The sequence below is a fragment of the Oryctolagus cuniculus genome, chromosome 17 (assembly GCF_964237555.1).
Source record: "Oryctolagus cuniculus chromosome 17, mOryCun1.1, whole genome shotgun sequence".
Taxonomy (NCBI): domain Eukaryota; kingdom Metazoa; phylum Chordata; class Mammalia; order Lagomorpha; family Leporidae; genus Oryctolagus; species Oryctolagus cuniculus.
The window spans coordinates 15,193,679-15,217,832 of NC_091448.1; the positions used below are offsets into that span (position 1 = coordinate 15,193,679).

The following is a 24,154-nucleotide window of genomic DNA, read 5'->3' on the forward strand; positions in this document are numbered from 1 at the left end:
AATGTCCAGAATATATGAAGAACTCAAAGTCAACAGGCAAAGAAGGGCAAGGGACTGGGGTAGACATCTCTCTGAAGATCTAGGACACATGGGACGGTGTGCAGTAGCACTTACCCCTGTGGAAATGCAACCCAATCTACAACGGCATGTCCCTTCACACCCGCTAGGGTCGCTAGTTAAAAAAAAAAAAAAAAAAAAAGTAGAAAACAGTGTTGGCCAATGGAGAAGAAGCTGGAACCCTTATGCACTGCTTATGCACTGCTGATGGGAATGTAAAATGGCCGAGTGGCATTTCCTCAAAAAAATTAAGCAGAATGATCACATGATCCAGCAATGCTACCTTCGGGTAGACACACGAAAGAATGGGAAGCTGGGTTGGAGAGACAGTTGCACTCCTGTGCTCACAGCAGAATTATTCGTAATGCAAAAAAAGGTAGAGACTCAAATGCTCACTGATGGATGGATGAACAAAATGTGTGTTTAATACAGATTATATAAAATGGAATATTGCTTGGTGTTAAAGAGGAAGGAAGTGCTGATACATGCTGTAACATGATTGAACCTTGAGAATGTTGTGAAATAAGCCAGACACAGGACAGAGTGCATACAATTCCAGCTGTATGAGATACCCAGAGTGGTTAAACTCAAAGTAGAACAAGGTTCTGCAGGCTCCGGGAGAGACGAGAATGAGGGGTCAGTGTTTAATGGGCACAGGTCTGCTGTCCAAGTTCTGGAGACGGCTGATGGTGAGGGTTGCACAGCAGTTTATTAAATGCCACTGACTCGCACGCTTTAAAAGTGATCAGCAGTGGACATTTGGTCTAGAGGTTACGATGCCCGCCTTCCACATCAGAGTACCTGGATTCAAGTCCTGCTCCTGACCCCAGCTTCCTGCTAATGCAGACCCTGGGAGGGAGCGGTGATGGCTCAAGTGATCAGGTTCCTGCCACTCACTGGGAGACCTGGACTGAGCCCGACTTCAGCCCCCAGCCCAGGACTGCTGTGGCCATTGGAGGCGTGGCAAATGCACGAGAGCGCGCTCTGTCTATGTGTCTCCATCTTTGCAGCCACCATGAGGAGGTTTGCAAGAACCATTTCACAGGTATGAGTATTCAGCCTCAAAAACTGGAACGAGGTTGACTATTGATAATGATGATGTACTGTGTGTTTCAAAAAGCTGGGAAAAAGGATTCTGAACATTTTCATCACAATGATAAAGGTGAGATAGAAATGCTTACCCCGATTTGCACACCACAAGGTACCCAATAAATACGCACAACTTTTTATATGTTAATTCAAAAAAATAAGTTTAAAGAAAGAGCTTAAAGAAAATCGCTGAGGGCCAGCACTGTGGCATGGCAGGTTAAGCGTATGGTGCTGGCATGCCATATGGGCACCTGATCAAGTCCTGGCTGCTCCACTTTCAATCCAGCTCCCTGCTGATGTGTCTTGGAAAGCAGCGGGGACAACCCAAGTTCTTGGGTCTCTGTGCCCATGTAGGAGACCAGGAACAAGCTCCTTGCTCTGGCTTCAGCCTGGCCCAGCCCCAGCCGTTGTCTTTAGGGGAGTGAACCCGCAGGTGGCAGATCTCTGTCTCTCCCTCTTTCTGTGTGTGTTAACTCTGACTTTCAAATAAATAAATAAATCTTTAAAAAAGAAACTCGCTGAAGGTCACCTAAGTGGTAAGGGGGAGAGGTGGGATCAGCCTCAGGCTGAATCCAAGCTGCTTGATTCACTCACAGTAAAGCCAGGGTATGGTGGGGGCCTGGGAGAGGGTTGGGGAGAGCAGAGAACCTGAGGCTGGCCTCGCGGAGAGCTGGACACAGAAGAGGGGCATCAGCAGGTGCAGTGTGGGGAGGGGCTCAGTCGTCAGTGCCACCAGCAGAAACAGCCAGACCGGCCCCTCCTCCTGCTGTCACCATCTCGTCTTCCCCTACCTTCTAGGTAGACCTGGCCTCTCTCCACTCACCCCCAGGAGGCAGAGACAGGAGCCTGAGCCGTGATAATAGTTCAAGTGTAATGGACCAGGCTGCTCGGACTACTGCACGTCAAGTTCTCTGCCTGCAGCCTGCAGTTCAGTTCTTTGGGTGCTGAGTGCTGGTGACCTCACACTGCCTGTGGGCTCTGCCAGGCAGCATGGACCTCTGCAGTTCATATAAATAGGAAAGGGCGCTAAGTGACAGTGATCTGTGTGTGCCAAACAGCTTCCAAACATGAGCTCTGAGGGCAGCTGGCAATGCAAGAATCCTTTGGTGGCAGAAACATGTTTATAAACTCCATTGTCTTACTTACTCGTAAACTTCCACCTCTTGTGTAACCCAAAATATCTCAGCGCCACACCCTGCAACATACACACACACACACACACATGCACTCACAAGGCTGCTGGACACTGCTGGGCGCAAACAGCTAAGAACACTGGGGGACAGATGTTGGGGGATGGACCCAGGTAGGTGACATTATCAGCAAAGCCAAGGGGGCTCAGAGCTGAGGGTCAACCCAGCCCCAGAAAACCAGACAGTTTCCATCTGGCCAGGTCCTAGGTGTGGCGTTTAAATGTCTGGAAAATAGACCCAGTTGACGCCAGCGCTGTGGTGCAGTGGGTTAAAGTCCCAGCCTGCTTGCTGGCATCCCACATTGGTGCCGGTTCAAGTCCCGGCTGCTCCACTTCTGATCTAGCTCTCTGCTATGGCCTGGGAAAGCAGTAGAAGATGGCCCAAGTCCTTGGGCCCCTGCACCCACGTGGGAGACCTGGAAGAAGCTCCTGGCTCCTGGCTCAGATCAACTCAGCTTTGGCTGTGGGGTCTTTTGGGGGAGAGAACCAGCGGATGGAAGACCTCTCTCTGGCTCTACCTCTCTCTGTAAGTCTGTCTTTCAAATAAATAAAGTAAATCTTGGAAAAAAAATAAATCCTGTTGTCCTAACTTACACAGGATACACAACTGCAAATACCATGTGACCCCATTTAAAACATGTGGAGAGAAAAGGGCTGGAGGGGCAGGTGTATGGTGCAGGTGTTAAGATGCCGCGTGGGACACCTGCGTCCCATATCAGATGCCTGGTTCCCCTGCTTCCAATCAGCTCCCTACTAATGGTTGGCAGCAGGTGATGGCTCAAGTGCCAGGGCTCCTGCCACCCATGTGAGACCCCCGGATGCAATTTCTGGCTCTTGGCTCTGGCCTGGCCCAGCCCTGGCTGCTGCAGCCATTTAGGGTAGTGAACCAGTGGATGGAGGACCTCCCAGTCTGTCACTCTGCCTTTCAAGTAAAGGGAATTAAAAAAGGCTGGAAAGATAAAACACCAAACTGTCAACAGTGCTTATCTCTTGATATTGGTATAAAGGGCTTTTATTTTCTTTACAGAATTGTGTATTTTCTAAAGTTTCTACATAAATGTGGGCACAAAAGATGTGCCTCAAGGTGACGCTCGCCAAGCCCACATTGGCCTTCAGAGCAGGGCAGGTGGCTCCGCAGCTGCTCCACGCGCTGCAGTCTTGACTGGCTCCGTCTGGATCCAGGGCTGCATCACGCATGTGGACACTGAGCTCACACCAGCTGCAGGTGACCCCGGGCCTGTTCTGCATGCTTGGTGCAGGAGGCCAAGAACAGCTGGCAGTCTTCACTCTGGGGACCCTGGGCACTTATGGGAAACAGCCAGGGCAGGGGCCAGCATCAGGCAGGGCAGGTAAGGTGGGCAGCCCGCAGGCCGGCTCCCCTCTGCTCCCCAGAGCCCCTGCAGGCTGCCCGCCATGGCAGGACGATGGTCAGTGGCCTGGGCTGCGTCGGGCTGGGGCCAGAGCTTGGGGATTCTCCAAGCCTCTTTCTGGGGGAGGATGGAGGGGGCAGCCCAGTGAGGGGAGCCGGTGGACTGCCCGGAGGCAGAAGGGTGGTCCCACCCCATCCCTGCCCTGGCTTTTCTGTGAGGGAGACAGACTCAGGTGGGCGGGCAGGGCCTTTAATTGTATTCACAGGGCGGCTGGGTGTCTGCAGAGTGGGACAGAGAAGGGCGGGAGGGGGCGGGGTGGGAGGAGGAGGAGGTGGAGGAGGAGGAGGGCTGGCTGGCTGGGGAGCATCCGCGGCCCACTGCCCATGACCCTGTCCCCACCAGCTGGCCCGGCCTGGATGTCTCAGGAGTGTCTTAGCTCCACCTCGGAGCCGAACTGGGGCCCGTGGTGGGGCTGGCGGAGGCTCTGGTAGCGGATACTGAAGAGCCGCTGGGTGAGGCCCAAGCTGGCCAAGAGCAAGGCGACGCCCAGGAAGAGCAGCACCCACTGGCCCACGCGGGCCTGCTGCGCGTCCAGGTTCATGCCCAGGAAGTTGACGCGGCCGGAGTCTGGGAGGGAGCCTTCCGAGCGAGCTGAGCGAGGAAGCAAGGAGACAGGGCGGTGGGCAGGGCGACAGGTGGCCGGGCTGGGTGGCCTGGCTCCCCTGCACTTGCTCTGAGGTCACACCGTGGCCTGTCTGGACTGGGGTGGGGGCTCAGCCCTGTGCGAGCCCTGGGGGCCGGGCCTGGGGCTGGAGGTGGGACGGGTTGGGGTACCAGAGTTTGGCGTCCAGGTGTACTGCGGCCAGCCCAGCTTCTCCCCGTGCCGCCCGTTCTCGGTGAGGAGCCAGTCCATCAGCGGCTTGAAGTAGTTCATCATGGCCGAGGCTGACATGTTGGGCTGGCCTGTAATCACCTTCATGGCTTCTGGCCACGGCTTACTGTAGCCCAGCTTCATGGCATCCCTGGGGGAGGCACCAGACACGGGGAAACCGAGTCAGAAGGTCACAGCCCTTCTTGCCCCAGCCTGGTACCTACCTCCATCCCCTTCTCCCAGCTTAAACTTCCCTTTGAGACTGGGGTGCCCAAGCAGGTCTGGGGGTAAGGGTGAGGGAGGGGGCTCGGGCCCCTCAAGCCTGGCACAAGCTCCTGCCAGGAGGCCCCGTCATGAGCCAATGTGGCAGGTGCTCCCAGGATGGCCCTGGGGCCCTCAGCCAGGGCAGGAGCTCCCAGGATGGCTCCGGGGGCTCCTGGAGGCCGAGGGCTGCAGGACGGAGGTGGGAACAGTCAGCGGAGGCCCAGGAGACTCACGCCAGGCGCTTCCCTGCCTCCTTGGACTGGTAGATGTCACAGGTGTGCAAGGGGCCAGTGTGGCCAGCTGCCTTGCACAGTGCCTCGTGGAACTGGAACTGGATGATGAAGCTGACAAAGTACCTGCCGGGGAGGGAAGGTGAGGCATTTGGTGGGGGGTGGGGGGCGTCGGTGGAGGGGCTGCACCGGCCCCTCCTGCCTGTGACAGTCACACAGGGTCCAGCGGAGCAGCATGAGGTCAGATGTCAGGGGTGGCCCTCCCCTGCCTTCAGAGTGCTCCCAGCCTTTGCCTCGCTGTGCCTGTGTGGAGGCCTCCCACCCCCAAGGCTGCCTCCTTGTCTCAGAGGAAGAAGACGTGTTCCAGGGGGCTCTAGGGGGCAGCAACAGGTGGGAGGGCTGGGGCGGGCTGCTTTTGAGTAAATGAGGTCCCCACCACGAGGTGTAGGCAAGTAGAGTCCGGGGGGTGAAGAATGGGTCATGTGGCTGTGGAAAGGCAGTTGGGCAGGAAATAGCCCAGCTGATCTTATCCGAGGCAGTGGGAATTCCTGGGGAGAAATCTGCCCGTTAGGGATGGAGTGACCTCACCGTGTCTAGAACAGTTTCAATGTCTGGAGCCAGCAGCCTCTCACTTGGAGTGCTGGGTGCGAGCCACGCGCCGCTGTCTTCCCTGGCATTTCCTAAAAGTGCTTCGCACTGGCTGCTGGCCAGTGTGGAATGTATTCTTCTAGAGCAGCCAAGTCTCCTTCATTCACCCGTCTGGTTGGTTAATGTCAATGTGAAGCTCAAAAGCCAACCACGCCTGGAAACTGCTCCAGCATGCAGGGGCAGCATCGTGCTAGGGATCACCCTGGAGTGCTGTCCAGGTGAGGGCTGGCCAAGGCGCCCCATCTGAGCCTCACACTCCAGGGGACATAACATCTGCCCCACAATTAGTTGCTAGGGCTTGACTGTGGGCAGGCATCATGTTGGTGCTGGTTGGCACGGAGGGCAGGAGCCACAGATGGCAAGGGCTAGAGACAGCCACAGCCTTTCTGGGTGGCCCTCATTGCCTCTGCACTCTGGCTCCCAGATGACCTGGGCTACCTGCAGCCCCGGGGCACCTGGTGCCCTGGGCTCCCAACCCACCTCCCCCACCCCTGGCCCTCAGCCAGTACCCTCTCATAGCACCCGGGAGGGAGGGTGCTGCGTGGGCAGTCATGTCATGGCCGCCCGATTCCCAGACCCGATGAGAGGAGAAGAGCCCAGTGGCTAGGCATGCCGGGTACTATACAGCACGCCGAGAGGCCAGCCCTCATGACCATCTGGGAAGTGGGGGGCACAGGTGGGCACTCGGGTGCTCAGAGAGATGAGGAAACCAAGTAGTGGAGATGCGGTTCAAACCCAGTTCTGTCTGCCCCAATCCTGAGGCTGTAACCACACCCCTGATTCCCCGTCTGCCAATCAAGCTGCATTGTTAACTCTGAGTTTTGCATGCAGAAGGGGCTCTTGGGCACAACTCAATGTGCATGACAGGTCCCAAGTTCAATGTTAGCACATGGATCACAACCTTGTTTTCAAAGCGAAATGAAACACAACAATGGTGCCTAGGTCATGAACCAGCCATGCATCGTGGTTAATGTTAACTACGCAACCAAGTCTGGTAACCATTAGCCAACGATTACGCTGAGTGGCTCTTTTCAACTTTTTGGATGGTGGAGAGTCTCAAAAAAAAAAAAAAAAAAAGGTCTAAAGAAGCAGTGCGGTGGCAGTGGGGGGCCTGGGCGTGGCACAGCACAGCCAGAGCCCCAGGACTGGCCCAACTGCTCTGGGCGGGGCAGGGCAGCAACCATCCGACATGAAGCTGTGGGTCCTGCGCCTCGGGGTCCACCCGCCCCCCTCTCCCCTCTTACCTGATGTAAGGCACACTTGAAGGGATGTGGAACTTGGCCCCTGGGTCAAAGTCACCTTGAGACCTGGGCGCCGGGGGACAGAGGCCCTGGTACTTCAGCCTGTTGAGGGGAAGATACTTTGGAGGGGGAGTTTGGAGAAAACCGAGCAAGAGGGGGCATTTTTGACTCAAAGAACAGTCCTTGGACCTGGAGTTACACTGGGGGTCCCTTACTCCTGCATGCTGGGTCACGGTGCACAGCCACCTCCGACGATCCCATCACTCACACACACACACACACACACAGGCATATACACACACCACATCATGTGCAGACACAGGCATCTGCACACACACACACACACGTGCATAGACATGAGCACCTGTGTGCACACACACATGCACACACAGACACGAGCACCTGCACGCACTCACACGCGCATAGACATGAGCACCTGTGTGCGCATGCGCACACACACACACACACACACACACACACCTGAGGCTCCACCACTCCTGGTTGTAGTTCTCCTTGGTAATGCTCCCGTCAAATACCCTCCAGCGCCACTCGTCCACGAGGTAGCTGAAGGGGATAAAGGCGATCTTGTCGAGTGCCATCTTCATGAGGAAGTTGATGTCGTGCTCTGTCAAGGCAAGGGAGCTGGGTCTCAGGCCAGTGCCCACACCCTGCCGGGGCCTAGCATCGGGCCCTGATATGTGTGCGGTGGGGGAGAAACAGGGGGTGTTGCACCCCTTGGGCTCTGACCTGCCTCTTGGGGTGGCCTGTGCGTCCCATCCTCCCAGGCTGCCATTTCTGTTCCCAGCCTCTGCCATGGGCCACGGGCTGCACCCTCCACCTCCCCAGCAGGCTGCCCCTCATCAGCCCTCGGCTCTCCTGGGTGCCCTGCGCCCTCACCGTAGCCGCCGCCCTCGCTGCTCAGCAGGTTGATGCTGTGTAAGTGCTTGGGCGTGGACACCGAGAGGGCCAGCACGTCCCCGATGGCCTCGTGAAAGCCGGGGTTGGCGCCCTCCCGCAAGGCCACGGGCAAGTCCTTGTACTGCATGAAGTACTGGATGTGACCCATCTCGTGGTGGACCACCACCAGGTCCTCCATGTTCACCGTGGTGCACTGCTTGATCCTGGGGACACAGGGATGGGGAGGGTGTCGGGGCGGACAATGAGAAGCCCAGGGCAGAGGGGCCTGCAGTCCTTGCTGTGCCCAGAGCCGACCTCAGCTCATTTGTGTGTGCAGTAGGGGAAGGAGCGGGGAAGGGACACGGAGTGGGCCTGAGAAAGAGGGGATGTGGGGACAGGAAGCTCCCAAAGGTCATTCTAGCCATTCTCCTGCCTCCGATTTTCCTCAGTTGCTCCAGCCCACCCAGCCTGTGGCTGTCTGACCGCATACAGCATTTGCTCTAGGGGCACGGAGACACTCAGCTGTGTCCTTGCCAGAAGGTCTGCGTCCTGTGTTTGCCACGTACACGTTCATCTCCCCAGGGCTGCAGGACCTCCTGCAGCTCCCGAGCCCAGCTCCGGCAGGCAGAGGCAGGTTCACCCAGGGGATTCCATGGCGGGACTGGGTGACAGCCGCAGAGCTGGGCCAGAGCCTCCCACCTGCTTTGCAACCCTCTCTTTTCTCTTTTGCAAAGCAATTCAAGCTGCGGGAACTTCCCTGGGTCAAACCAGAGGCCTGTCCATTCAGATTCCTCCCATGTTTGTTCCTCCCTCCCTCCCTCCCTCCCTCCCTCCCTCCTTCCTTCCTCCCTCCCTCCCTACCTCCCTTCCTCCTTCCTTCCTCCCTCCCTCCCTACCTCTCTTCCTCCTTCCTTCCTCCCTCCCTCCCTACCTCCCTTCCTCCTTCCTTCCTCCCTCCCTCCCTACCTCTCTTCCTCCTTCCTTCCTTCCTCTCTCCCTCCCTCCCTCCCTCCCTTCCTCCTTCCTCCCTCCCTCCCTACCTCTCTTCCTCCTCCCTGCCTCCCTTCCTCCTTCCTTCCTCCCTCCCTTCCTCCTTCCTCCTTCCTTCCTCCCTCCCTTCCTCCTTCCTTCCTCCCTTCTCCCTCCCTTCCTCCTTCCTTCCTCCCTTCTCCCTCCCTCCCTCCCTCCTTCCTTCCTCCCTTCTCCCTCCCTCCCTCCTTCCTTCCTCCCTCCCTCCCTCCTTCCTTCCTCCCTCCCTCCCTCCTTCCTTCCTTCTCCCTCCCTCCCTCCTTCCTTCCTCCCTTATCTATCTATCTATCTATCTATCTATCTATCTATCTATCTATCTATCTGAAAGACAGTGCGACAGAGACAGAGAGAGGGAGGAGAGAGGAGAAAGGTCTTCTATCCATTGGTTCACTCCCCAAATGCTCCCAACAGCTGGAGATGGCCAGGCCGAAGCAAGGGGCCAGGAGCTGGATGCGGGGCTCCCACGTGGAGGCAGGGTCTGCTAGCTCCCAGGTGCAGCAGCAGGAAGCTGGATTGGGAACAGACGCGGGACTCGATCCCAAGAACTCTGATATGGGATGTGGGCGTCCCAGGCAGGGGCTTAACCCGCTGTACGGTGCCAGCCCCTCACCTGCATCCTGGGTACCATGAGGTTGGGCCTAGAGAAGATTCCACAAGCGCTTGCCCCACCAGCGGGGGCCCTGTCTACCCTCAGCCCTTCAAGGGCCCACAGCCAGATGGCCCAGTGGGCTGGTCTGGCTCAGTTCCAGGCATCCTTGCCGCCTCTCCCAAGCGGCAAGGGCTTTTTCCCTTTGTGGAATCTGGGTTGTCCTTGTGACTTGCTTTTAGTCAGTGAAAGACGACAGAAGTGACTCTGTGCCAGCTTTGGATTTAGCCGTTAAGAGACGCGGCTGCTTCTGCTTTCGCGCTGGCACCCTGGGGGATGCTGGCTGCTGCTGCTCTGTGGGGTGGAGATCAGTCTGCCTGCCTGAGACTGCCACCCAGCGAGGAATCTCAAGCCGGCCCGAGAGGGAGACGCTGACCAGCCCCCAGCTGCTTCCGCCAGCCCGACCCCGGCATCCCACCTACCGTTAGAGAGATCTGCTCTAACCTCCCGCCCCAGCACAGCCCATGGGAACCCAGCCAATAGCCAGAACCAAAGCTGAGCCGTCCCATCTGTTAGAGCGACCCCTACTGAGCAGGGACAAGGCACTTAAAGTCACAAGCAGGATCACTTATCTGCTTTAGATCCTGAGTCTGGGCACGGTGTGCTACGCAACACTGGGTGAGTGAATGCCACTCCCTGAGGAAGACGACTTCTGAGCGTCTGTTGGCAGTACCGGTGCCCCCTGCGTCACCGCGTTTGCACCCAGAGAGAGCCAGCTGCGTGCCGGGGCTCACACAGGGCTGGGCCCTAGCGGTCAGGGCTCAGGACACCCTCCTTTGGCAGTGGGGTTTCGCTGCCGGGAACCCATGGCTGAGCTGGAGCCAGGTCTGACCTTCCTGACCCCGGAGCCCCACCTCTGGCCCCAGCCCCTTGCCCCTCTCCACTTGTTCTGGCTGCCATGACTGGGCTCAGGACAAGATGCCTGGCTCTGGTGCTCAGACCTGAAATCCTTGCCATTGTAGAAGTCCCAGGCCGAGGCGTGGCACACCACCTCCCGCCCGTCGGTGGGCTTCTCCAGCATCGACTTGTTCCAGAACTCGGGAGGCACGGGCAGCAGCCCCAGGGAGATGAAGAACTTGTCAGCTTCCTCAAACATTCTCCTGGGAGTCCAGCCCTGCAAGCAGAGGGAGTTCTGCCCAAACTGGGGGCTCTGGGGGCACCCTGCACCCCCGGGGGAGTGCAGGGCGGGGGTGAGGGCGGAGGTTGGGAGAGGCTGGCCAGAGGGAGACTGGAGGGCTCTCTCCTGTGCCCTGGGGCTGCCCACGCAGGAGGACCTCTCACGGTACCTGCTTGATCATGGCCTCTGTGGCATCCATCGTGGAGGCTGAAGGGAAAGGAGCCACCAGGTCATAGATGTTGGACCAGGTCTGCGCCCACATGTTCCCTGGAGGTGGGCAGAGAGAGGAGAGACAGAAGTGACGGGCTCAGTGTCCCTGGCAAGAGGAGAGAACCAGAGCCCAGTCCTGCTAATCACAGGGGCAGGTGCTTGAGCACCTACTGTCTACATCTGACACACAGCATCTTCAACCTACATGCCCAGCCCGCAAGGCCATTACCGCCTCTCGATCATCAGGGGCATCGAGGTGGTCTTCCCTGGCCACATGCACGAAGACCGATGTTTGCAACTGTTTACAAACGAAGATGCTTGGGGCCCTGGGCTGTCTAAGTACCCACGGCCACCGCTTACTGCTGGGCCAGGCACACCGCGCGGCCTGACTTGTAATCCTGCCTGCATCCGCGGGCTATGATGACTCCAGTAGAGACGGAGGCCTGGGAGTCAATAACGCCCAGGAGGCTGCACTTGTGACCCTCCGCGGCGTCCCCCGAGGGCAGCTTTCCCAGGTCACTTGTCAGTCACTCGGCAAGAGCCAGCTGTAGGCCGAGTGTAGGGAAGGGAGTGGACCGGAGAGAAGGAAGTGACTCCAACTGAGCGGAAGGCTCAGAAGTAGAATTGAGCTGAGGCTGTTCCATCGCCAAGGGACTTCCGCTCCAGCTGACATGAGCTGAAGTCTAGAGGCGGGCCAGTGAGAGAGAGGGGACAGCGGACAATGCGAGTGAGAACAAGGTTGGGGGGGAGGGGAAGAGAGAGAGAGAGAGCGGAGCAAGAGCGAGCAGGTGAGCGAGCAGCCTGCGGCTCTTCCTTCACTGATGGGGGCTGAGCTCTTGGCCCCAGCTCTGTCCCAGCCGGGGGCTGCCCTGCTGAGGAGGGCTGGTCTGTCGGGCAGCAGTGGCTCTCCAGGCCAAGTGGGAAGTAGAACCAAATCTGGGTTATCTTTTGGGGTCTCCCTTATGATTTCAAAATGGTCTGCAGCCCTGTCTGGCCTCTCTGCTCACAGCATAGCCTGTGTTCCTATGGCCCAATGGGGACAGAAAACCAGTAGCGTCTACTTTGCTGCAGTCCCTACCATGCCCTATTGTCTTCCACTGCTCCTCCAGCATGCACTCAGGGCAGTAAGTTTGTGACTTGAAAACCGAGAGCCCAGAACTCGAAGTGGACCTAGATTTCAAGGCCCCTCTTTGCCCTGGTGCCCCCAGCCTGAGCGCAGTGCCTGTCTTCTCCGCCTCTCCCATCTCCCACCCACCAAACCTGCTCATCTTTCAGGGCCCCACCCTCACCATGCCTCCCACTCCCACTCCCACTCCTAGCCCCTTCCTCAGGCAGCTATGGGTTATGACAGATGCTGTGGTCCCCGACCCCCTGCCCGCAAGACCATGAACTTCTCCTTCCATCCAGGGGACCTTACACGAGGTGGCTCTATGGCAGACAGGTCACCAAATGTCACCAGGAGGCCCCTCCCAGGCCCCACCCCTCTGGGCCAGCTGTCTCCCCAGCCCCTGCAGAGCCAGCACAGGCCCTCACCCAGCAGGTGTGCAGGAATGGGGCCCTCCAGGTTGATGTGCTGGGCTCCGTAGTGGCGGTGCAGGGCGCGGCGCACGTAGGCGTGCAGGTTCAGGTAGAGTGGCTGCAGCTCCTGGAAGAGCTGCTCCAGGTCTTGCTCCAGGGTCGGCGTCTCGTACATGGACCTCCAGGAGTCCCCTGCGTCAACGTAGCCTGCAGAAGGGACACAGTCCAGCTGTCCCACCTTTCCCAGGATGGAGGGTCTCAGAGGACCTTCTGAGGAACACAAAGGGGCGGGGGGCCGGATGGCCACTGGGCCTGGCAGAAGGACCCACCATTGAGCCGGGCAGCCTTGTTGGTGAACTCCACATATTTCGGAAAATACGGGAGGATGGCTCTCCCCACCTTGTCCCGCCAGCTTGTCCACACCCACAACAGTTCGTCGTATTTCCGAGACGTGGCCATCAGATTGGTCAGATCTGCAGGGGGAAGGGGGGAGGGCAGGGGTTGCAAGACTTGAGCTCCCAGCCCTTGGCTCGCATCCCACCTGCTCCTAAGGGGTTCTCAGTCACAGGAGCTCAGAGTTGGGCAAAACCGCGTGGGCATGGAGGTAGTGACGCTGTTCCCTCGGGGCTCAGGGCGCCCTTTTCAAATGGTTACTGAACCCCAGACCGGACAGAAGAGGAACCACGAAGACTGTGAAAGTACAGAGAACTTTCTGAGTGTTGCGTGGAAGCCGCTAAGTATGAGGCCTCCTCCACTCCAACGTGGAGCCGACGTCCACTTCGCGGGGCTGGGCTGGGTCTGACGCCAGACTGCGGGTGCCCCTCTGGAAGCTTCCCTCCCCAGCCTGGCCCTGGCCTGAGCCAGAGGGAGGCGCCGGGCGTGTGGCGCTCTCTCTCCTACTTAGGAACATGCTACGTGGGGTCTACTTTTTCACACAGAGAGCAAATTCTGTTCGTTTTGTTTGGAAAAGTAATGTCTTGTGAGAATTTCACACCTGCTCTGTGACGTGTCTGTAAAGGGTCATGGCAGGTGCACCCTATTTTTATTTTGGGTCAGTGACCTGCCGGCCTAGCCCTGGATGGAGGGGGGCTGTCTGGGGTACAAACGCCACACCCCCTTTAATGCTCTCCACCACACACACACACACACACACACCACGTGCACACACACACACCCTTGCGTGCGTACCCACATCCACAGCCTATAAGCCAAACCCTGCCTGGGAAAGCTATTTCTCTCGCCTGTTTATTTTCCATTTCCCCTTCTATTCGTCATTGTTCTAATGCGGGAGCTGGGCCGGGGGCCAGAAAGAGACCATTTCTGGGCGGGGATGTTTATACCTCCAGTTCCCCAGCCCTGCGGGGGGGAGGGGGGAGCTGGGGAGGGTGGCTGTGTGTCCAGGGTGAGCCGAGTGTTCAGCGGGGTCAGCAGTGGGTGCAGGGGTGTGGCTTAGAGTGAGAGCTGAGCCTGGCCCGCTGCTGTCCAGCGGAAGAGGCAGTGCCAGGAGTGAGGGGGGAGGGGCCCTGGGCCGGAACGGGAGGCCAGGTTCTAGGCTGGTGCTTCTTGGAGCTGTGTGGCCCTGGGGGACTCCATGGGACTCGGATTCCTTATCAGGCGTGTGCTTCAGGAAGGAGCTCAGAAAGCCAGAGAAGCAGAGGAGGACGTGGGCAGGGTCAAGGCGAGGGCTGCGGGCCTGTAGCTGTCCCTGCTTGGAAGTCAGTCCCAGTCCGAGCCCTGGGGGCGTACGTCGGGGGGGGGGGGGGGCTCTGGGATCAGAGAAGCAGAGTGCAGAGGGGAAGGGCAGGGCCCCGAGGGGCTGGGCAGGGGGCGCTTCCAGGGAGGGGCAGCAAGGGCAGCAGTAGGTGCCGGCTGTTAGCGGGCGAAGGAGCCCCTACAGCATACAGGGCGTGCTGAGCTCTCCCCCTCTCTGCTGGCGACCCCTAGCCACAGGCCCCACCGGCCTTGCCTCTCTCTGCCTCGCGGGGTGCTCTCACCAGGCTCCAGCTGGAGACAAGAGCCGTCCACGCGGCACACGTTGGCCACGCTGTAAATGGTCTCCATGTCCAGCAGGATCTGGTTGTACTGCAGGAGCAAAGACAAGCAGTGAGCCGCAGCCCTCTGCCTGCACCCCCTGCTGCCCGGGACTAGGCGCGTGGGGGCGTGTGTGCCCCAAAGGCGCTGCCTGCTCGGGCAGCTGGCCTTGACCAGTCACGGAAGAGGAGGCAGGCCGTGTTGGGGGCTCGCTCCCGGCAGGCGCCTCTGCTCCCCAGGCCCCGCAGGCCACGAACCTCCTCCAGCTCCTTGACGGGCAGCACTGCCCGCTGCAGGTCCTGAACCTTCTTTATGATGCGCTTGCTGGTGGCGTTCTGGAAGTTGCTCACATCAAACCTCCTGGCCCAGTTGCCGTACGTGAGGGTGTGGTTGGCTATCTGCATGTTTTTCTGCAGCTGAGGGCACAAGGGGGGGACAGTGTCTGGAAGCAGCCTCTGGCAGGAGATGCCACGGGGGCGGACAGGAGGACTGGTGGTGGCAGCGAGGTGGGGGCCGGGGCTGCGGTTTGAGCAAGCTGCTGCCTCTGCCTGCAGGGTCCTACGTCACCTGGGGCTGCGAGGTGCTGCCCTGAGCACAGGACATGTCCCTCGGGCAGGTGCCTGCAGCCGGGCACGCACACCCCGGCAGGGGCTGAGGGGGACAGCCTTGCACGTGCCTGAAGGGCTGTTGGGAGGGAGGCAGCGTGGTACTAGTTCTGCGGCCTCTCTGGACCCCAGGGGCCCATCTTCAGGATGGGAAGATCATCACCCATTTTGCAAGGCTGTTGAGCTACAACGTGCTGGGGAACAGGGTGTCACAACACGGCGGGTCTTCGAGAAACAGCGCCTCTCTGGGAGAGAGCAGTAGTGGCTGCGGCTGGCCCTGTGTGACCTGCGCTCCGCTCCACAGTGGGGAACGAACAAGTCCTCGCAGGGGTGGCAAACGGGGACTCTCAACCTTCCAAAGAATGACTCTGGCATGGCTTTCTCATACACGGGTGATTCCTTATTAGAGACCGATGGTGAGTGAAAGAAATATTGCTCGGGCATTGGGCACGCGCCTGGCAGATCGAACATTGAGTCTTGCCTTAAACACTGCATTTGGGCTTCCCACACATGCTGGCATGCGTGTGTGTGGGCCTCTGGGCGCACCTGCACGAGTCGGGGTGGAGGGGCTCCCTACCAGGATCTTGCTGGCCTCTGTGGTGATGTTGGTGTTATAGTTCCAGTTGGCCTCGGCGTACTCGTTCCACACTGCCTGGAACGACCGGTCATACTCCTCCACGAACCGGCTGGCCTCAGCCTCATCGGTCACCAGGTCTATGGGACAGAGTGGAGGGCAACAGAGGTGTCTCCCCTTCCCCTCCCCAGCCTGGGTCTCACGGGAGCCTCCCTCCTTCCCCTGCCTGCCGCCCCGGCCTCTCCCACCATCACGCCCACCCCAGCCCTGCCCCTCTCCAAGCTCCCACTTGGGCTCTGAGTTGTCTGGTGGGCTGTTGTCTGGTGGGTGGTTGCCCGGATGCTGGTTGTCGCCTTGCTGGTGGTTGTTGCCTGGCTGGTTGTCCCCTGGTTGACTGTTACCCGGCGGGCAGCCACCCGGCTGGGGACCAGCAGGGAGTGCCCGCAGCAAAGCAGCAGGAGGAGGAGGCTGGGCAGTCCTGGAGCAGCCCAACCTTGGCCCATGGCCGCCGGAGAGTAGAGCCCTGCAGCCAGTGAACCCTGGCCAATAAGAGCAGAGCCTGCAGTGTGACCTCATAGAGCAGTGTGCCTGGCCAGCCTGCCCCTGGGGGCCCTCACCAGGATGCACCATCCACGGCCCAGCCCTGCCGCAGGCTGCCAGGGCTCGGCTGGGGGGAGCTGACTGGGAACCTGGGGCCTGGGCTCCCCTCGCTTGGGGCTTTACCGATGCCTTCCGGGTAGTTGTTGGGCAGCGGTGGGCGCCACTGATACTCCGGCCAGCCCAGGACCTCGCCATTGCGCTCGTTCTGCTCCTGCAGCCACTGGGTGACTGGCTGGAAGTAGTCGAGCAGCGGCTGGGCGTCCAGGGCGTCGGAGCCGACCATGTCCTTGAGCACCTCCTGCCAGGGCCTGGAGCAGCCTGCCTGCAGCACCGCCCTGTTGGCCACAGCGGGCGCCGGGGCTCAGGGGTCCGCCACTGTCCCCCAGCTGCCCCCCTAGCCACTTCTGCCCCCAAGAAGGCGACAGTCAGACTCCAGGGCTTAGGATCTTGCACAGGTGACAGGGGACAGTTGTCTTGCCCCATGCCAGCCTCAACAAGCATTTGATCCAAGGAAGAGAAATGGACAGGGAGAGAGGAGAGGAAGGTGGCCTACATCAGTCCAGCCCCGTGGTGCCCTGACCCCAGTGCCAGTCCCTCCCCCTTGTCTTCCCCGTGCCACCACCCACCGGAGCTTGGCCCCTGCGCGGGTGGACTGGTAGATGTCACACTGGTGCAGTGGACCCTGGTGGCCGGCCTCCATGCACAGGGCTTGATGGAACTGGAACTGCAGGACAAAGCTCACAAAGTACCTGCAGGCACAGTATGGGAGTTACAGGGCAGAGTGGAGGCCAGGGGTGGGGGCTCCCTGATGAACCAAGGGGGATCCAAGCCTGGCTCCACAGAGGGGACCACTGGGGGGTGTGGAGAACAATGGGGACAAACCCTGGGAACAGGGCAGCTGGGACTACAGGGGGAGGGGCAGGTGTCCGGAGCTGGGGGTGAGGGCGACGGTACCTGATGTACGGCGTCACACTTGGGATATGGAACTTAGCTCCGGCATCAAAGTGGGTCTCATTTCTCACGACGGGAGGGCAGATGCCCTGATACTTGGTGCTAGAAGAGGATGGTTAACTCGCCTTAGGGCTGACGGCTGAGCTTGTGGGAAAGGCCATAGCCCCAGGGCATCCTTCCCCATCCTGGGGAGACTTCCTGGAGGAGGGCTCTTAGGCAGGAAAGGAGAAGAGGGCGGGCAAAGAGATGCGGGAAGGGACGGGACTGACCGGGGCGGGAGGCATCCCCCTTCTCACCGAAGATACCACCAGTCAAAGTTGTAGCGGGAAGAGGGCGTCCGCCCACTGAAGACCCCCCAGCGCCACTGGTCCACCAAATAGCCAAAGGGCAGGAAGGCGATTTTTTCCAGTGCCATCTTCAGCAAGTAATTGATGTCACTTTCTGCGGACAAGAGGGCAGTGGGCAGAGAGAGAAGGGAGTGCAGCCAGGAGAAAATGGGCCTGGGATGGAGGCCCCCGGGAGGCGAGGCTGGGCAGCCGCAGACAAGGGCAGCCCTGCCCTTGAGACCCAAGCCTGGCTTGGAGGAGTGCCTAGGGTGAGGTTTCAGGCGGATCCCCCACCCTGCCTTACCAGGGCCCCTGCTGCAGAACCAAGAAGTGTCTCGCGCGAAGCCAGGGCAAGTGGGGGCCCGCAGTGGGGTGGAGGGGTTTGTGAGGGGCTGTGCTGGGCCTTCTCCACCCTCCCCTACCTGTGTCATTGGTGACGTGGTCCAGGAGACCAATTTTGTGCAGATGTGCAGGCGTAGAGACTGACAGCGCCAGCACGTCGCCGATGGCCTCGTGGAAGCCAGGGTTGGCGCCTCGGCGCAGGGAGACAGGTTGGTCTTTGTACTGGAGGTAGTACTGCACGTGGCCCATCTCATGGTGCACCGTGGACAGCTGGTCCATCGTCACCTGCGTGCACTGCTTAATCCTGGGGTGTGTAGAGGGCGAGAGTGAGGGTGGAGGACGGAGCAGCGCTGCTGAGGTCGGCACCCAACAGATAGGGCCAAGCAGGGAACTGCCCTGGGCTCGGAGAGGCGGGCAGAACAAGGCAATCCTTCATCCTGCCCTTGCCTACCTCCTCTCAGGCCTTCTCCCTCCACTCCAGGGTACAGAGTTGGTAACTTGTGAAAGCTGCCCGGGAAGGCGGCCTCATGGGCTCGAATGCGGGACCGCCCTGGAGTAGACCAGCCCCCAGCAGGACAGGGGCAGGCAGAGGCAGGCCTGGGAAGCTGCCTCCCACCACCTGCCTCCACCACCACCTGCCCTTCCTGGAGCCCCGCGTCCAGACCTGAAGTCCTTCCGGTTGTAGAAGTCCCAGGCCGAGGCGTGGCACACCACCTCCCGCCCATCCTCCGGCTTCTCCAGCATCGACTCAGCCCAGAATTCAGGAGGCATGGGCAAGAGCCCCAGGGAGGTGAAGAACTCCTCGGCCACCCGGAACATGTGTGTAGCATTCCAGCCCTGGGGGCGGGGTGGGGATAGGCCAGGGCCAGCTGCCAGGAGTTTGGTCTGGCCATCCTGGGGCAGAGCTGGGGTCCCCCACACACGGCAGCTCCCTGACTGGGAAGAGCATCTCTGCCCTATCGCCCCCACTTCCCCAAGGCAGGGTCCTGGCTGCCCACGGCAGATCAGAGCTTGCACCCCGCCATCCTGGGGCCCAGACAGGCTGGCCTCTCCCAGGACAGAGATGCCGGCTCACTGCTCACTCGTTTTTTTTTTTTTTTTTTTTTGACAGGCAGAGTGGACAGTGAGAGAGAGAGACAAAGGTCTTCCTTTTCCATTGGTTCACCCCCCAGTAGCCACTGCGGTCAGCGCACCATGGCCGGCGCACGGCGCTGATCCAAAGCCAGGAGGAGCCTCTCCTGGTCTCCCATGCGGGTGCAGGGCCCAAGGACCTGGGCCATCCTCCACTGCACTCCCGGGCCACAGCAGAGAGCTGGACAGGGAGAGGAGCAACCAGGACAGAATCCAGCGCCCCGACCGGGACTAGAACCCGATGTGCTGGCGCCGCAGGCGGAGGATTAGCCTAGTGAGGCGCGGCACCGACCGCTCACTTGTTCTTACAGCGAAAGGAGGCCCAAGGTGACCTGTGTCCCTCTTATGTCCCTTCCTGCCACTCTCCCCATCTCGGACGCCAGCGCTCACCTTCTGCACCATGGTGCTGGTGACATCCAGGTTGGGCTTGTCTGGAAAGGGCACCACCATGTCGTAGATGCTTTCCCAGCTCTGGGCCCACATGTTCCCTGGAGGAAGGGGAGGGGAGAGAAGCTAGACACCCTGCTCACAAACATCTGCTTTCCCATGTGTGACACCAGTGGCGCCTGGACCCTGGGGCTCTCCAGGGCACCTCGCCCGGCTTGAGGCCAGGAACCTCGCATGCCAGCCCCATCCACTGCCCTGCCCCAGGGGTGGCTGATGCCAGCGCAGGCCCGGGCGATGCGGCTGGTGTCCTGACTGCTCCTGCCTCGGAGGCAGGGCCACAGAGCTCGCTTCCTTGGACAGGAACCAGGACCAGAATCCCTTCTCCTCTGGGCCCCGAGCCAAAGCCGTCAGCTTGAGCCCTAGCCCTGCCCTTTACTAGTTCCCCGGCCACAGGGTCCCTTCCACACCCGGCACCCCAGGGTGCCCATCAGCAACACGGAACCCCTGGTGACACCATGAGGTCACTGCTTGACAGGCAGTGTGGGGCTGGTCCCATGGGTGCCTGTGTGTGGAAGCGAAGCGCGTGGCACTCCTCCAATGCCAGACATGGCAAGCATGACCCACCTTCCTGTCCCCCAGATGTCCCCTGGCCCCAGAGCCGCATGTGGAGGCCAGGTCAGGTCCTCACCCAGCAGGTGTGCGGGGATGGGTCCCCTGAGGTTGATGTATCTGTCCCCGTAGTGGCGGTGGAGCACTCGCCGGACATAGGCGTGCAGGTTCAGGTAGAGGGGCTCTAACTGATGGTAGATGCGCTCCAGGTCCTCCTCGAAGGTGGGCGAGTCGTACCAGGAGCGCCAGTAGGCCCCCGTGTCCGAGAAGCCTGGGGAGGTGAGGTGGGGCATGCAGCTCAGGCGCATGCCTCCCGGCTGCAACCTGCCCGTTCTCCTGGCTTCAGGCCTGTGCAAACAGTGGCAGGGGGGGGAGAGGGGGGGACTCCTGCTCTACACCGTGTCACCAGGGGCTGCCCAAGCTCCCAGGGAATATGTCCTGAGGAGCACCAGAGGTGAAGTGCAGCGCTTGGGCTGGGAGGGGGGCCGGGAGCAGCAGCCGCAGGGGTGCTGCGGGGCAGGAGGCAGGATGGGGGAAGGCACCCTGGCTGCGGGCCCACAAGACCTTGGGCCAGCTATGGAATCATCGCACAGCTGCTCTGTCTGCCTCTGGGCTGGGGACCAGGGGAGACTGTGGAGGAGCGTGCCTGGGGGCTGGAATGGCAGTTCCTGGGTGGGAAGAGGTGTGCTTACCATCCTGCCGGTAGGCCTCGTTGCTGAGCGCGGTGAATTCCTGGTAGAGGGGCTTCAATGGGATGCCCACGGCATTGTGCCAGCCCTCCCAGGCAAACAGCAGCATGGCGTAGCTCCGTGAGGAAGCCAGGATGTTGTTGAGGTCTGAGACACAGGCACGCAGGGTCAGTTAGGAGACTTCTGGCCTTCCCCAGAGCACCCACGCTGGTCCTGGTCACTCCCACCGGCTTCCTCAGTGTCACGGTATCCCCAAGGCCAAGGGCAGGAAGGAGCTGGGAGCTGCGCAGAGCCAGCACCCAGGCAGGGCCCTGGCCCCCAGGGAAATGATGGCGGCTGTGGGTGACACAAGGAGAGCTTCCAGGGGCCGAAGCCCGGGCAGGCTCTTCATGGCTGGCCAGATGGAGTGGCTGACCCCGAGCCTGCCTTGTGAATGGCCGTTGGTGAGGAGGAGGACATACAGGGAGGTTGCTGGGAGCCTGAGGCCCAGGGAGGGATCTTGGGAGGAGACAGGAAGCTGGGAGGAAGGCCTAGGGGACGGGAGAGGCCAAGGCACCTGTGCGCGTGGGGCTGGGGGCTTTGGGGGGGTCAGTTTCCCAGGAGAGGCAGGAGTGTGGGCTCCATTGCACTGTAGGGTGGGGTCAGGGCTCTCTCCTGGGTGCAGCAGGGGGACTGGGAAGGGCTGGGCCACCCTGGCGGAGGGAAGGGCCAGCGCCATACCTGGGTCCAGGGACCAGCAGTTGGCAGTCTTGTTGGGGAAGCAGACCTTGCCCGTGGAGTAGATTTGGCTCATGTTGCTCAGCAGAGAGTTGTACTGGCCGGGCAGAGGCAAGGATGTGTGAGCTCGGCGGTGACCTGGCCCATCCCACATCTCTTTGCCGAGGGGGACGGGAGGCCTGGGAAGGGACTGGGGCTTGCAAAGTCTTTCAGTACCATGTAGGGCCCTTGGAATCACTAATACACGGACTCCCGTTCCACAGGAGGCAGCTGGGGGCAGTGTCCTTACAGAAAGAGACGAGCAGGTCGTGGTTCTTTGGCCTTGTTTCTTTCTCCACCCTGTCAAACCAGCCCAGCCCAGGGAGACAGGGACAGTGGGCTTGCCTCTGGCTCTCCCACCCATGACACTCGCTTTAGTGCAAAGTACCTCCCCACCTCATCGCCAGGGAAAGGCTACGCTCAGCCGGCTGCCTCCCGGCACCCACAGGGATCCATGCTCAGCACCCCCTCCAGTTCTCCCCCCACCCCAGGGCCCACCTGCTGCCGCTTGGCCAGGGGCAGGTTGGCAGGGCCCAGGGTGCGCACAGCCCCGATGATCCTGCGCAGCTCTGGGTCGGTGAAGTTCTGCCACACCGGGTCATAGAGCTCCTTAGCCTTCTGGCCCCAGGCCTCTGCAAACTCTTGGCTGAGCAGGGCTTCTTCCTCCTGTGGGCACCAGGAGGGCAGGCAGGGCCCAGCTCAGGCGAGGCCACAGAGGGGAGGCAGGCCCCTGGCTCTGTGGATACCCTGGTCTCCCCTGCCTCCTGGGCCCTCCTAATCGGGAATGGGGAGACATAAGTGAGCGGGAGACATTGGAGCCAGGAGAGAGGCACGGGAAGGGACTAGCAGTGAAGGAAGGGTCGTGGTGCCCGCAACAGTGTCTGGAGGGGGTCGGCAGCGGCCCGAGCAGGGCACCCTTGGCCCAAGACTGCCGCCCCCCCACCCCCAGCCCGGGTTCCCCAGCCTCCTCCCAGCCTGGTGCTGGGCACCCAAGCCCTGTCCGAGGGGGCGGGGCCGCCGGGGCCCCCCACGGCGGGGCCCGGGTCTGGCGCCGGCCGCGGGGCTGTGATTGGGCGCCGCGGCCCGGCCCCGCCCCGCCCCGCCCGGCCGGGCGCCCACCTGGCGCCGCGCGTTCTCCGCGGTGATGTTGGTGTCGTGCGCCCAGCTGGCTGCGGTGCTCCGAAACAGCACCTGCTCGGCGCTCGAGTTGTAGCTGCTCGCGAAGAGCCGCGCGCCGGCCTCGTCGGCGGCAAAGTCGCCGGGCAGCAGCCCAGGGTCCAGCGTCAGGGCGGCGGGCGGCGGCCGCAGCAGCAGGAGCAGCAGCAGCAGCGGCGGCGGCGGCCGCAGCAGCCTCGGCCCCCGGCGGCCCGGCGCGGCCCCCATGGCGTGGTGCGCGGCGCTGCCTCCTCCCGCGCCGCGGCCGCCCTGCGGATTATAAAACCCCGCCGCCGCCTTCCGACACACCCCCAGCTCCCCGCCCCGCCGCGCTTCCTCCGCGGCTCCAAAGTCCCCGGCCGCGCCGGCCGCACCGAGCGGGCGGGGGCGCGGGCCGGGGTGGGGCCGGGTCAGACTCCCCCGGAGGGAGCGCAGCGGCCCCTGCCTCCTGTCCCCGGCCTAAGCTCCCCAGGCCTGCCCGGGCTGCGGAGAGACCAGGCGGGCAGGGGAGCGGTCCGCAGGCACCGCTAGCGCGGCGGCGATGGGGCTGGCGTGGCCCCGAGCGGCCTCTCCGCCAGGCCGTGGCGGGGGCGCCTGCGCGGGTGCGGGGAGTGCGCAGGTGACCCGGCCGCCTGGGGTGGGCGCCGCCGAGGCCCGGCAGCTGCTCACCTGGGACCCGGGGCTGGGGTGGGGGTGGGGGCTTGTATGGGAGCGGGAGCTGCGCCGCCCTCTCCTCCCTGTCGGCAGCTCGGCAGACACGACCTTGTGTCCCCTAGCAGCCCTGGAAGTGAGAGGAAGCCCCTCGTTTTTATGGGTGAAGAAATTTCGGCTCTGACAGCTTGCGTGGCTTCTCCAAGTCACCTCAGGTCTCCACCCTCCCTCTCTCCTCCACCTGCCCTTCAAAGTGACAGGCGCGGGGGAGGGGGGTGGTGTCGTCCGCTCCGTGCACGAGGCTATGGGGCGGGTCCTCAGGCGGGAGGGCCCCTTGCTCCTAGCAGATGGTTGCTGATGAGACCCCAACCCGTTTGGCTGCTTTGGGGCCGCTGGGAACTTAGGGACTCCTGGGTGTCCGAGGCTCTGGGCTACACGTTGGCTCGCTGTGCGGGAAGGAGCGTGTGCAGGAGGCTGTGTGACCCTCTGGTGACGCTGTGCTGAGTTGTCAGGTGACATGGTGTAGGGCAGGGGTGGAGGTGGGAGAAGAGGAAGGAGAAGGCAGGGTATTGTCATTAAACACGGGTGGGGGTGGGGAGTTTGAGAGGAGGGCCCTGCTCCCTTTCCCAGCTCCATCTTGCCCTTGGTTTTCCCACAACCTCCACCCCACTCCCCACCCCCACCCGGGTACCCACGCACTCTCCCGCCCTGGCTTAGAGAGCAGTGGACTTCAGGGCTGGCTAGGTAGGCGGATGGTGGTGATGGGAACACTGCATCCAGGGCAAGAGTGACCCGGTAGCCTGGATCCCCCCCACCCCCCGGGCGGGGGGGGGGGCTTAGCCACCGGGTTTTCCAGGCTTAGACAGCGGAAGCTGCCTGCATGTCTGCCCCCAGAGGAGCCGCTGTCTTCTGGGAGGAAGCAGGCTCTCCACAGGCGGAGGCTTGGGTGGGGCGCGTGGAGAGGGGCGCCG

The 24,154-nt window shown here is 61.3% G+C and overlaps 1 protein-coding gene across 2 annotated transcripts; it reads right to left on the reverse strand.

Annotated features, from left to right (window-relative positions):
- Positions 1 to 3,318: 3,318 nt before the first annotated feature.
- On the reverse strand, positions 3,319 to 22,786 carry ACE (angiotensin I converting enzyme). 2 transcript variants are annotated; one of them, NM_001082395.1, is given in 25 exon segments: positions 3,319 to 4,356; positions 4,540 to 4,727; positions 5,074 to 5,196; positions 6,963 to 7,061; positions 7,440 to 7,584; positions 7,857 to 8,080; positions 10,473 to 10,645; positions 10,818 to 10,915; positions 12,392 to 12,583; positions 12,706 to 12,849; positions 14,371 to 14,458; positions 14,665 to 14,823; positions 15,590 to 15,726; positions 16,310 to 16,521; positions 16,813 to 16,935; positions 17,141 to 17,239; positions 17,434 to 17,578; positions 17,886 to 18,109; positions 18,470 to 18,642; positions 19,327 to 19,424; positions 20,012 to 20,203; positions 20,625 to 20,768; positions 21,342 to 21,435; positions 21,876 to 22,043; positions 22,497 to 22,786. In NM_001082395.1, coding segments are annotated over 25 exon segments (3,936 nt in total). In that variant the 5' UTR covers positions 22,761 to 22,786; the 3' UTR covers positions 3,319 to 4,126.
- Positions 22,787 to 24,154: the final 1,368 nt, after the last annotated feature.